Here is a 14,752-nt window from a genome sequence, read left to right on the forward strand (position 1 = left end):
TGAGATATGAACATTGATTGTTCATACCCCAAATAGGTATGAATAATGATTGTTCATAGCTCATGCATGTAGATGTATGAACAATGATTGTTCATATCCCAAATAGCTCATACAATAACGTACCCTATGTATGAACAATGATTGTTCATAACTCATGTTGAGGTATAAATAGTGATATATTGTTCATACTCCAATAGGTGTTTTTACTAATCATACATTATGTTGAGGTTGTTTATACTCCAAATAGATATAAACAATTAACAATGATTGTTCATATGAACAATTAGTGTTCATAACTCATGTTAAGGTATGAATAGTGATTGTTTATACCCATAAATCGGGTCATTTCGGTAGGGCTGGGCCGTTTATTATTTTGTAACAGGGGTATACTTGACCTTTCATCTACCCGAGCCTTTTTAATTTCGCGTCAAGGGTATGCTTGACTTTTCATCTACATAGTCCTTGTGAGTGATTAAAAAAAAATGTGCCCTCTAGAGTTATTTTTTCCCCGATCTGTCCTAAGAGTCACTCCCTATAACAAATACATCTAATAGGAGATAGTGTGCTTATCATGAGTTTCAAGTATTGTAATTGTTAAGCCAGTAAGTTTAGTAAAGTAGAATGAAATTAAGATTATAACAATTGACCAATTTATTTAAATGAGTATAATGCTGAATGCAATCGAGTGTTTAATTTGGACAAAACATATATAGTTGTGGCTTCGAAAGTGGTAAAAGTTGCCTACTCACCTAATAGGTAGGGATCAAAATTAAGCCAAGTAGTTATGGTTCTCCTATTTATAGGTGATTGTTGAGGCGTGACTATTGATTGTTGATAGCAACACCAGTTCTGTGTATGTAATGTGAGTTATTGTATTTGACTTGACATTTGAGCATCTCCAGAGAAATACTGCTTAGCTAATCTCCACGTTTTACATATTTTATACTAGGAGATTCATAATTCAAAGAAGACATCTACGCAAAAGTCGACGCCAAGGTTGTATTAATTAAACTCTGTGATGGGCACTACTAGGGATGGAAATGGGTCGGGTTCGGGTGGGTTAGATCATGGTATATCCTGGCTACAACCTTTGGGAGCTATGGGCAATATCTGTGTGTTTTCAGTTTAGGTTTTGGTTTTTCACCACGGTCATGTTTCTATCTCTATGAACCGTAGATATTGACAAGTGTTTTTATATCGGCTAGATCTCTTGAAAAGTAAAGGAGCGCGAAATGAAAAGTAAGACAACCAAATATTCTACCTAGAATTATGGTAACTATCTTTCTTGTTAATTCAAAATCCAAAATCTAGAGTACTCTAGAAGCTTTAAATTCAAAATCCTTTTTTCATCGGAAAAAAAAAAAAAAAATGGTAACCATCTCTCTCTTTCTCTCTCTCTGAACACCACCACACACACTCGAAGAGAAGAGCGGCTGTCTCAACTCACTCCCTCACTTCTTTAGCTCATCTCACTTCCTCACAGGTACGTTTTTTTTCCATCTCTCGTTTGGTTTGGGTTATGGAAATAATTTCATTTATTATTGTTGTTCGTGTTAGACTTTTCTGATTACACAATGTTTGGTCTAAAGTAGTTTTCTTTTGAATCCGGTTTGTCTTGCACTTTCAAGACCTAACCAGTCCTCTTGGATTCATATTGGGTTCTGTTCTGACTCAACTATCTCGAGGAGAACGTTCGGGAAGAAACAAACTGGTTAATTTTAACAACAAGTTTTTTTTTTTTTTTTTTTTTTTTTTTTTTGGTGATGGTTTTGAAAGCACGAGGTAGATGATGTCCAAAAATTTCATAAAATTGAAAACTTTTTGCAAAATTGATCAATTTGGGTTAAAATTTGTATTTTGAAATATCCAACCGAGTTTTCTAATTGATGGACAGGATTGTTTTAGGATTTTAAACAATAATTTCAAATGAAAAGAACTTTAATTTTCTTTTTAGACGTGGAGAATCAAAGTGCATGTTGGTCTTTTGTGATTTGGAGCTGCAAAGTAGTGTACGTTTTCTCTTTATGTTGCCATACTTTGCTTTCATGTATGTCAATACTATTTTTTGTATTGCTTTGTGGTTACTATTACTGTTGTATCGGTGTATTCTTTGTTGTATGCTTTGGTTGAAGCTTTTATAAACTATGTTGCAAGAAATGTGCGTGATAGAACAAGGAAGCAGTAATCTGATAGCTTTATATTGCTATAGAAATAGGCGCAACTGTTTTCAATGCTGGGAAGGGTGCAAATGCTTTCAGGTTGATATATGAATGCAGGGATGGATAATTCTATATGTTTCTAGATGGCCATATGCATATTGCCGAGTTCTTGCATTGAATAATCCATGTCCTTTGTTATATCATGTCTTATGTATTGTTTGCCCGATTTGATCATGAGTACGTCTGAAGTCCTGTCTTTTCTTGTTTTATAACAAGTGTTGCAATGACCTTACGTGATGGTTTTAGAATGAATATGTAATACCTTGAATTTTTACACAATGGTATTTCGGTAAATTTAACGTACCATTTTAAGTGATGCTAGTGGAGTCAGTGTTATTGTGAGCTTGGTTATTAAAATGATTTAATTTCGAGTATTGGTTAGTGAATGTGTGTCCTTGATATTATTTACTGGGCCGAAATACGTTTTACGTGCTTTCTAGTTAGATTGTGTTCCTGAGTTTTGTCGCGCATGTCGGAAATTTTAAGGATTGAGAGGGAGTCAATTGTTTCATTAAGCACATATATATATACTAGGGAAGTACTACCAAGTACCAATTCATCTAGTTTTACAACAATTAATAGGATTTAATTTAACAATGTTAGTTGATTTCATGGGTGCAATTTACTATATATGAACTTGGGAGCACTATATACCAATATAATTAGTTAAATCATATGCATATGTATTTAGAGTATTATTAGTTGTAGCTAAGGGTTGAGTGGTTGACCGTGACAAAGAATACCAAGAGTTGGTCATTAGTCTACATTGCATGGTTGCTGAGCATGTAAACACCTCAGCTCCTACTTGAGTTTAATTAAGAGTTGGTGTGGTTCACCACTTTATTGCTGTTTTGGCTCATCTTAGTTGGGGGGGACACCTCCTTCGGGAAAGGCACAAGAGCTTGTCATCTAAATTAGCTAAAAGTGAGAAAAGGGACGCCTCTTCACCTGGCCTGAAATGAATTATCACCATTATAAGCTTGGAAGGCTACAACCATGAACTCAACATCTCCTGCTAGTTACTAATAGAAAGAGGAGCTGGAATCAGGTAAGTAGCACTTTGGTAAGGGAGTTTAAAAGCCATATATTGTTAGAGGTAGGAAAAAGAAAAGAGATAAGGACAACCAAAAAATGGAACAACAAGAAATGAGATATGGAGGAAGCTAAGCTTGTATAGGAAGAGGAAAAAAAGAAAACTCTAATTCTCCTTATTTTAGTGTTGATAAAAGCTGGTTTCTCACTAGTTTAAGGGTTGGGTATATGGATCGTTCAAGGTGGTTAAAAAGATTGAGTTTGAACATTTAATTGATATGTTTGATGGTGTGGAGATTTCAATATGCAATTGAGGACAGAAAAGGGGGCAGACTATTGGATATCATTGCTTTAGTTTTGGAGTGGCACTTCTTTTAATTGATCAATATACTTTCTAGCTTGGTGAATCAAAAGGAGATCAAGACCTTAAGCTAGCTTGGTGGGAAAAGGACGACACCAAGTCATGTGATTCCAATCTCCACAGTATATGCATACAAGATACAAGGTAAGTCAAAGTACCAGTGTGACAATGAATCCAAATAAGTGCACTTCAGTGGTGGTGGGTGAAATTGTCAAAGTTCAGTCTTATGGTGGTAATATCCTAACAATCTCTTGTATGGTTTTTAACAAATTCACTAAGTTGGTAGTTCAAACACCAGATAAGTAGAAATTCTACTATGTTTAGTCATTCTTCCATATTGTAGACTAGAGGTTTAAGAATACTTGTGCCGCAGTCTGCCCAGGGAAGATGCGCTGGACTGACTTCGCACTAGATTTTGTCGTAGTTAGGTTCCATTGACCTAGGGAGAAAAGTTAGTTCTCTGTGTCTAGTTTCTAATGGTTCTAGTTTCACTGTATTTGGATAACTGAGCTGGGAGTTGTGTTTTGAAAGGTTGACTATTCCAATTCAATTTCGTGCACCTCTTACACATATTTATTGTAATCTAATCGCTACCATGGACTGGTTTGATCTTTTCTTGCTTTATTTACGTCTTTGGATGTTCAAGGGTCAAGTAAGTAGTTACTCAAATATATCCATAGTCATGGTTTTCTACTTGTATGATTGTTAGAAGGTTGAACACACGTGTTGTAGTCTGCTATAGGAAGCTGCACTGGTCTGATTTTGAGCTCACTTTTGACATAGTTTGAGTCAAATTTAGGCTTCAGTTACCTAGACAGAAAAGATAGAGCTATATGTCAATTTTCAAATGAACCAAGTTTCATTTGATTTGGACATCTATGCAAGAAGTTATGAATTAGGAAAGACAGGCAGTTACAACTTTATTTTTATGCTCGTTTTACTTTCAATTATATTCTATCGTGTAGGTGGCACATATAGTTGTCAATATGCGTGTTTATATTATTGTCGTATCCTTTCTTTTGACGTAAGTTTTCTTGGAAAAAAAATGTTTAGGGATCCCAGTGAGAAAAATAATAAGATAGAACCAAAAAGAGAGACTAATAATCAACACTTGTGGCCTTCCTAATTGGAACGAGCAACCTTACACATTATTTAATTTGAGTATATTGTGTAGACTTAGCTAGAACTTGTTAATTTGTCAATATTGTAATCCCCGAAATTAATACTAACTTGGACATATAGACTTAGAAAATAAGGGAATCGAAAGTTGGGAAATTTGTTTGAATTGTTGTGTTGTTGAATTGGAAATAAGGAAATTTGCTTAAATTGTAAAATTGTTGTATTGTTGTATTGTTGTGTTGAATTGGAAATAGGGATATTTTCATCAAGTGTGTGTTTAGTTTGATACATGGTCATGAAATAAACGCTTAATTGGAACGATGTATTATGTCAAACATTGTTAGATCTAAATTTAAGCTCTATTGACATAGCATTTACTTATCAAATTGATTAAATTGTTATTGATGTAATCCTCTTGCTATTGTTTCTAATTTAGGTTCCTGAGAACTTATATTAGATTATGGTGTCGAAGCGAAAGAGGTCTTCTCAGTCCATTGGTAATAGGGCCTCGACTGTGAAAAGTTGTGAGGTTTCTCATCAAGATTTTGTATCTCCGTCAGCTTATGCAACATACTTGGACGAGATTTGTAATAATAGATCGTTGGCTTTGGAACGCGAGGTTTTGCTCGATGAGATCGGTGACAATATTATTACCAAATGGATCAAGAGGATGAACTGGCAAAACTTGATGAAAATAAAAGGAGTGGCATACCCCTATTTGGTCAAGTTATTTTACGCAAATATTCATGGAGTGGAAATGAAAAAACTCATTTTTAAACAAATGTCTGTGGGAAAGATATTGTAGTTACTCCTGCAAGCATCGCGTCAACCCTTTAGGTTTCTTGAGGAGACGTTCATCTTCTTTATCCATTGAAGGCCAATTTTCAACACCGTCACAAAGATTTTATTGCCAACTTTGTTGTAGTGGGGTCTTATGAAAACAGTTTGCTATCGACTAGGATGAAGCCGCGGTTCCGTATTCTCCATCGGATATTATTCTCAACTACCCTACCAAAATGTGGTCATTTTAACCACATCAATGACTTTGGGCTTTATCTGATCAATGCAATGCGGAAAGGGGATAAACTCGACTTGGGAACTATAATCTGGCATAACATTGTGGAGCATTCTGGTAAAACCAAAAAGAATATATGTATGCCTCATGGCATTCTTATCAGCAAAATCATCATAAGCGCTGGTGTTCCTCCCCATTGCATGTGTATTCAGCAGGATTCCCCCATTAGCCGACTTAGTGTTTCAAGGATGACAAGTAGGACTGTGTACAAACAAGATAGTGATAACCACTCCCCAATAGCCCTTGTTGCTGCCAAAACAAAAGACTTATACCGGCTAACGCTGAGTACAAAATCCCAACTGGACTTAGTGCTAGAATACTTGAGGAAGACATGGCCAAACTTTCCATCCTCCTTGGAACTCGGTACAAACAGTTCCTTTCACGAACTAGATAGTGATAACGACTACCCAATAGTCTCTGTTGCTGCCAAAACAAAATACTTTTACTAGCTAGCGCTGAGTAACAGATCCCAACTGGACTTAGTGGTAGAATACTTGAGGAAGACATGCCCAAACTTTCCGTTATCCTCCTTGGAACTCAATACAATCAGTTCCTTTGGATCGCATTTAGACTGTATCCCATTTGATTATGAGGGTCCTGAGGAAGAAGAGGGGAAGAAGAGGATCCCATTAGATATTAATCTGGAGGAAAATGCTAATGATAATGTGGAAGTTGAGACGGAAGTGGATGGTGACAGTGAGGAAGTTGAGGCGGAAGCAGATGGTGACAATGAGGAAGATGAGGAAGTTGAGACATAAGTGGATGGTGTGATGAGGAGGAAGTTGAGGAAAGGAAGGTGCGATGGAGGAAGTTGATGGTGGTGGTGGAGGAAGTTGAGGCGGAAGTAGATGGTGACAGTGAGGAAGATGAAGAAGTTGAGACGGTAGCGGATGGTGACAGTGAGGAAGTTAAGGTGGAAGCAGATGGTGACGAGGAGTAATTTGAATGCGTTGTTAATCAGGTATGCCATCATGTACTTGTCGCCGCTTTATCTTATTTATCTTGACAATAGAGCATGTTTTTGGATTTAGTTCTCCCGTTGACTCATTTTTATTTAATTGTTCAGGTGAATTGCAACGAACAATGAAAGAGATGATGGGTTGCGTTAAAGGGACATAAGTATCTTCTACTATTGAATCTAGGGTTATGTACATTAAATGAAATTCACCCCTCTTGTTGTAATCCCCTAACTCTATTCCGAGATGATTTACTCGGTAGCACACTTTTTATCTTGTTTTATGATGGTTTGGCACTTCGGTTGATTATATGGACATTTTAAATAAAATATTTGGCAATTGCATTTCTATTACAGTTTTATCTTATCATTAATACATACAACTCCGTTGTTTACTTCTAATCAAGTATGAATTGCTATTAAATATAAATATATTTTTTACAGTACTTTATGAGGTAGGATGGAACTCTGACGCTTTTCGTTAAGGCTTTAAAGATTGCTAAACAACAGCTGTTTTTGTCATCTGCAAGTGAATTTCCAAGGTCTGATTGAAGGTCAGTAAATCTTACTGAAGGCTAGATATTTGCTGCAAGGGTACTTCTTGTTTTAATTGTTTATTTTGTCTTCTTGGCCTTACAAAAATGAATATTTAGATTGTTGGCTCACTTGTATGAATGCTTAACAAGCCCTTAACACCATGCAGAAACATTCCCCGATCAACTGCTCCTTGTTTGTGTACTTCTGAAGCAGCTTGAATTGGTGACAGGCAGCTTGAATCAGTGTGGGAGGTGAGTTCCTTGAATCAGTGTGGATGGACAAGAACTTTGGTTTAGTGGCTGGTCATTAGGTAGCAGTAGAAGGTCCAAAACTCATGTACTTAGAACTTTCCTTGTGTTTAAAAGTGACAGATCCTTATGCATATTCAGTCTTATGATCGTTACTTAGTTAACGCAGCATAACCACGGCCAAAGTGAAAGAAAGAAAGAATATATGATTTGATTGGATGCGTAAAGTAGGTATTCCCAAATGATAAGTATTCTTCTATGCTTTAAGGACCACCAGTGCAGCAACAGTGTCCACCACTCCAGCAAGGAGGTGGTCGTGGTGCAGGGCAACAGGGTGGAAGAGGTTGGGGACCTTCTCAACCTCAACAGGGGGGCCGAGGAGGATACAGTGGTGGCCCTCAGGGAGGACCTCAGCAAGGAGGCCGAGGACGATATGTTGGTGGCATCTGTTGGTCCAATGAATTTTGGTTGTTGGTCTGTGCTGTAGAATCAGATCAGATTACCCAATAAGCTCCAACCCATTTCGATTCGTATAAACACTCACACGGTGGCTGGTCTCATCTATTTACTATGGTTTTCTAGTTTCTAGAAATTTCTAGCCACTTGATCTGTGTTGGCTGTGATACTGGTGTAAAGTGATTTCTTTAGTTGATTACGCTTTACTAGGCGCTGTGTTGAAACTGACGTTTGGTACAATATTAGCTGAGAGTGATTCATTGCTAAGTGGTGATTTCCTTTTGTGACTAATAGCCTATCCTTCATCCAAGCCGAGTTATGCATTCCTTATCTTGAGATTTGGCTGGTGAAGAGAAGTAGTGATCATTTGTTTTTCTAATCTTTTGGTGGTGGTCTGGTGGATAACGAATAAATTCATTTTCTGGCAAATAAATGAGTAATACAAACATGGTTGGGAGGAAAAAACATGATGGTAGGGAATGAAATAGGGGAGTCACAACAATATGGGGGGTAATGAACAAACTTGGGTAAGCTAATTTAGTACGGTGGTTAATGATTTAGCATCTGTGACTTGCAAATTTTGCTGCGTATTGTATTATATATTGCTTTTGTCCAGTGCTCATCCAATGCTCATTGACAAAGTTTTTATTCAATATGCAGGCGAGGCAGACAGCTCTTTTTTCAGCTATACAGACTAAGAAGGTATGTAGATGTTATTTTTTCAATATTACGGTGATCCAAATAGCGTGTAAAATATCTTCAGATATATCGGTTTATAGTGGAACCAATCTAAAGAGATATATCAGCATCTAACCCCTCTCCTGTAATATTTAAAATACGTATTTATTTATTAATTAATTAATGTAATTATTTATTTAAAATTCGCTGGATTGGATTTGGGATACGTGGGCCGATTTACGGCCCGAAGTAAATGTGAGGCTTAGGTTTCAAACCCAAATATATATTCATATTTTTCTAGAAAATAGGGTTTTGGAGATAAAAATAAAATAAAAATGGAGGCGGCTCGTTTGCTAAAGGGTTGGAGCGTAATGATTCGGACTACGAGAGATTCGTGGAGCTTTTAATTAAGGTGAGTAGTTATGTTTTCCTTTTTCATCGAAACTAGAGTTTTACGTCTACGAATTTAAAACATTTACTGCGAATAAAAACATTTACTGCCGAGTTTTTCAGCTCAGTTTCTATGCGCTGCCATTATTCTTCTTTCGATATTTTTCTTATCGCGCTGAAGTGTTAAACTTGTCAGATTGTTAAACTGGTTACTTATATATTGTTTGTGGTTCGTAACTACTGAAATTATTGAAACTGTTGGAACGGTTTAAACTCTGGAGATTTGTTAATGGAGGCGTGAGCCCCTGGGAATCGTACTGCCTTTATTATGTTGTTTGTGTTAGTGGGGTTATGTTGTTGAGTAATCAAACGAGTAAACAAATCGGTGGGTAAATTGTTGGGTGGTATGGGAAGAGTGTGGGTTTTGATGTTTGGTTATTGATGGTTGAATGGGTGCTGGAAAGGGGTAAGATTGAAGCTTGAAGAAGCTTTAATGGCAGCGATAAATTCTAGATCTAGTTTTGATGAAGAATAGTAATTGAATGATGTGAGGTTTTTGTGTGAATTAAAGTTGTAGGGGTTTTTTTTTGTGAGTATTTTCGGTTAGGTTGGAGTGCCGAACAAGTGGGGATTAGTGGTGGTGACTGGTGGTGGAAGAGAAGCTGCCGGCGCTGGTGAGGAAGATGACTCTGTGGGTTGGGCCGAAATCTAATTTTCTATTTTCGGTCGAAATTAATCTTTTGGTTTGGGCCGGTTTCAGTTTTTGGGTTTAGATTTTAGTTCTTGGGCCAGACTAAGTTAGTTAGTGGTTTGGGCCATTTTCAATTAGCTTTCTTTGGGCTGAAGCACTTAATTGTTTGGGGCCATTTTCTAATATTTATTTGGGGGAGTCCATAGGACTTAATAGAGATCCAAATGGGTCTTTCAACATTTAGACTTTTGGGTTCTAAGGTTTGGGTTTGGGGCTCGGCTAGTTGGGTCCGAACCATTACCTTAGTCATGAGCCCATGAGCCATGCACCTTTGACCTTAGCCATGAACCATGGCTATGACCCTGAACCTCTTGAACATGGAAACGACAGTTTGACTTTGACATTGACCATTGACCATTGACCGTTGACTGTGGAATGTTGACTTTTTCCAGATTTTCACATATTTACGAATATGGACAAATATAGTAATAAAATATTGTCGAAAAGGGTATAATTTTATTTGTCATTATCTAATTAAGATTTGACATGAGTAATGTGTAATGAATATAAATATTGGCACGTAACAAAAGGGGAATTCTTATAATAAGACTTAGATATATACGTTTTTATGAAAATTAAACTACACATGGACTCAGATTCATGGACTGTAGTTTTGGGCTTTTTGATGGTTGATCAGTTTGACCTGACTTGTGATTTGGACTCGAATAATTATGCGTGATATTTGGACTTGAGTTGTTCTTTCTTTTTAAAGTCATTTCATTTTGATATTTGGTGGAATGGACTTATATTTTGATTATTTATATACTATTTATATTGTGCACAAATGAAAATAATGCGTGCCTTTGATGGTGAATTGAGTTCACATAAATATATGGAACGAATACGTTACAGGATTGATTACTATTATGAGTTGCTACTTAAATTAATTGTAGTATTTATGAAGGCTTCAGATATTCCATATGGTGTAATGCAATATATAATTGGCACGTGAATTGAAATAATAAGTTTCAAGATTTGATATAGAGATATTTTGATATCATGCAATGAATAGTATTGGCACGGGATAATGTGGATTGTATTATAACGAGAAACGTTGAGCTTCAGTACAATTAAGTATACTGGCATGAGATAGAATAAGAATTATTCTGAGATATAAAGGTATGACACTTGAATAAATTATGTAACGAAAATCCTAGAACCTAGCTACCACAACTCATGTGATTTGGCCCTTCTGGCGTTTCAGTGAATTTGAATGGCCCTTCTGGCGTAGCCGAATGGTGGCTTGATTATTCCGTTCGCAAATTTAGAACGAGACGCGCGATATTTTTTATGCCGTATAATGGCGGTACTCACATAATGGCTTCCGTGTAAGGGTTACCTGGAATGCGATATCCCGCTTAGGGTAGCTTCGCACGGAGTGGTTCATTATGTGAGGGGAGGCATATGGATGTACATGTTCGGCATTGGGTAGCGATTGTGGTAGCCAGGAAAACTAGGTAAGACATAAATACGACGTGATTTTAGGGACACACAAAGAAAGCCTTAAATAATATAATTATGGTAATATATTGGTTAATGATATATCTTTTAATATATGAGTGTATGTAGAGACGACCCACTCTGTAATTGAGTATGAAATGCGGTAAATATAGAATATGCTTGGCTGGTTAGTAGTTTAGTTAGAACCTAAGGCGCCTTGGTGGAGGAACTAAATGCCTTTGTATTATTGTTGGGAAGCTAAAAGCCTCGGATTGGAGGAACCACTGCTTTAATTATTGTACTTAAGGATGTTGTATTATTCGTTGGATGTTAAGGCGCCTCGGTGGAGGAACTAACTGCCTTATTTAGTGTGTAAATATATGTATAAGTATAAATTGTATTTTAGGGCTACTCACACCAGCATTGTTTATAATGCGGACCCGATTTGCATGTTTGCTTATCGGGTGTGTTCATTAAATGAACATAGTTGATAAATCTTGACAGGTTTAATGTTGAAGAAGGTTGGTTGCTGCTTGTGATTTGCTTTAGCGTCGCATTCAGAATATGTTTTGTTTTCACTTAAGGTGTAATAGATTTTAGTCAAGACAAACGTTGTTTTATATTTTCAGTTGTAATTATAACTAAAGAGGGTTGAAATGAGATTTGTAACTTAATTAGATTTGTGAATTTTTGGTAACAAATAGGACTTTTGTTTAATTCGAAATTTTTATTGGTTTTTAATTAGCCGCGTATTTAAACTGATTATGGGTTTTTGGGAGTTAAGAGTATATCACACCTCGAAAATCGAAAAGTCGGAAACAAATATTGTTTTTCCGAATTCTATCGAAATTCGTGGTGTGACATCTCCCCTCCTCCCCATAGTAAGCCTTGACGCCCAATAGATTGAATGATATTTTTGATAAATTAGCGGTACATATTGATTTTATTGGGTGGATCGAACATAGCAATTAATATGGAAATTTGAAGACATTATCCATGATCATTTCTCATTATCCCCATATTGGACTTGTGGTTTCCATTACATTCTGTAGGTTGAAGATTTGGCACGTTTGTCATTTCAAACAACTCCAGTGTATATATTATGGAAGGTCAAAGGTACATAAATAATATATAGTGTTTACAAAAGTATTGTCATTGTTCTTTGTGCTGACAAGGTGCCTAGCAATGTAGGTTACTGTAGAAGGTTTGCAACAAGGTTGCTGTGTTGCGCCAAGTGACGAGATTTCTTCTTCTATATTCATTCTTGAAAAGGAATTTATCAAAGAAAGTGATGGTTTTCTTTTCTTCATGTAATTCGGTCAAGTATCATTCGGAACTTCTCAAATACATTCAAGTGGATTGTTCTGATATACATGGAAAGCAGAAGCAGCAAAAACGTACCTCCATTTTTTTTGACTTTTGTAAGGCAGAGAAGGGCATCTTATTATGTACCGACGTTGCTGCTCGTGGGCTTGATATTCCTGCCATGGTATGCTTCCTCAACGTGTTCCTTTGATTTCAATGATATTCATTATACAGTTTTTGAATGAGTCTGAGTACTCACATAATATTTCTTTTTTTCAAATTCTTCCCAATGCATAGGACTGGATTGTGCAGTATGACCCTCCAGATGAACCTAAGGTGCCACTTATTCCCACTGTATTGTGAATTTCGAGTCTCGTGGATAGATTTGATCTTAAGTGATTTTTGGTTGTTATTTTCATCAGGAGTACGTTCATCGCGTTGGTCGGACAGCTCGTGGAGAAGGCGGAAAAGGACATGCTCTACTCATCCTTATACCTGAAGAGTTGAAATTTCTTAGCTATCTAAAGGTCGCATATTCTTGTGATCAATAGCAGCTCTTTTCTGCCTATCTGATGAAAATAAGAAAATAGCAAAAGAAGAGGGCGAGCAGCCCTTTTCTTTGCTTGACAAAGAAAACATATCATTCAAATCCTTTCTCTTTTTGCTAATAGTTTTCATGTTGTTTCACTATCTACTGGCAGGCAGCCAAAGTACCTCTTAAAGAGTATGAGTTTGATCAGACGAAGCTGGCAAATGTGCAATCCCACTTGGTATTTTTTTTTTATTATTCAAAGTTTAGTTTCATGTTTTCTTTTTCTCTCTTTTTCTCAATTGAGGGGCAACAACATGGTTGCTATGTAATCCTAAAAGGTTAGGCTCGTTTAAAGCAGGAATTGGCCCTAAAAGAGTGAAGATTCTATGTGACCAGTTCAAAACAGATAACCTATTACATCTGTGCTTGTGTATGCAAGTCTGAGCCAGCGTGTTCGTAAATAATGTAGATAGGTGCATTGAGGGTGACAGGTTGACTTCATTTAACTTAACTGAATATTAGATAAACAAACTTAACTGAATATGAGTTTGTAGGTCTTTGGAAAGGATGGAAGGGGTCGAGTACTAGGCATGGGTGGTGGTGTCTCCAAGACCACTCTTATGGCTGCAGCTCCTTATAAAAGGAAAACCAAAGAAGTGGAGAGATCAAAGTTGGAATTCCAAAGCCAAATAGATGATTTGAAACAGCAGGTGATTGATGGGAAAAAGACACAAATGGAGATACAGTCTCAAGTGAATGCAATGCTCACAATGCAAGGAATTAATCAGGGAGTACCAACGCGAATCTCTACAAACTCTCCATCTGATTAGGTATTTGGTTAAAATTAGTGTACCATTTTAATTTGTAAATTGCAAATCGTAAATATGCTATCACTACATAATCCCACTCTGAAATACTTAAGAACACATACTCTAATCAATTCTTTCCGAGCTTCATCATTGCCCCTTTTATTAATAATAAAAATAAATAAATCATAGGTTGTTACATTCTCACTCTCACTGGGAAGTAACTCTATGTAACTAGTTGTGGAAAAATACGAGCTAAAGTTTAGCTAGTTGACATGTTTGTCGTATTGAGATTTTCTTATTACTTCATATCTTGTTCGTCGCAAACAACTGATCATTTATTTTCTAGGTGACCAATGGTATCACGTTCTGCACAAACGTGTGAGCTGCAAAGCATGGGGGAAGAGTGGTTGCCATTGGAAGAATGTTTGGTGATCGAGAGGATGTACTTGAGAATGCATATCGGATTATAGTGGACGAGATCCTGGAATTTAACGCTAGGTTGTTTGGTGCTAGATGAAAGATCTTTAGTGACATTGACGTGGGATCTTCTATTACATGGCCTAAAGCCGTTACTAATGTAATCTAAACTATTTTCTTAAGTTATATGAAAGACTTGGTTATGTACAAAGTTGTATGATAGGATTTGTTCAATTTGTTGGATGAGATTTTTTTGGTTAAGTTTCAAGTATCCAATGAAAATATTTTGCTTTGATTTAGGTTCTTGTTCTTGTTTTATATTTTGTTATTGTTCTTTAGTTATAACTGATGTATTTTGTTGGCGGAAGCTTCAATAATGGATGAACTTCAATAAGATTTAATAAAACAAACACCTAAATCTAGGGTTT

The 14,752-nt window shown here is 36.5% G+C and overlaps 1 protein-coding gene across 1 annotated transcript; it reads left to right on the forward strand.

Moving 5' to 3' along the window:
• The first annotated feature begins 6,620 nt into the window (after positions 1-6,620).
• Positions 6,621-14,623, forward strand: LOC147504079 (uncharacterized). The gene is given in 12 exon segments (XM_086605057.1): positions 6,621-6,742; positions 7,272-7,315; positions 7,465-7,549; positions 8,663-8,704; positions 12,314-12,377; positions 12,453-12,496; positions 12,498-12,750; positions 12,864-12,902; positions 12,989-13,093; positions 13,268-13,336; positions 13,653-13,928; positions 14,254-14,623. Coding segments are annotated over 11 exon segments (1,143 nt in total). The 3' UTR covers positions 14,254-14,623.
• Positions 14,624-14,752: the final 129 nt, after the last annotated feature.

Source organism: Coptis chinensis, chromosome 4 (genome assembly GCF_015680905.1).
Source record: "Coptis chinensis isolate HL-2020 chromosome 4, ASM1568090v1, whole genome shotgun sequence".
Taxonomy (NCBI): domain Eukaryota; kingdom Viridiplantae; phylum Streptophyta; class Magnoliopsida; order Ranunculales; family Ranunculaceae; genus Coptis; species Coptis chinensis.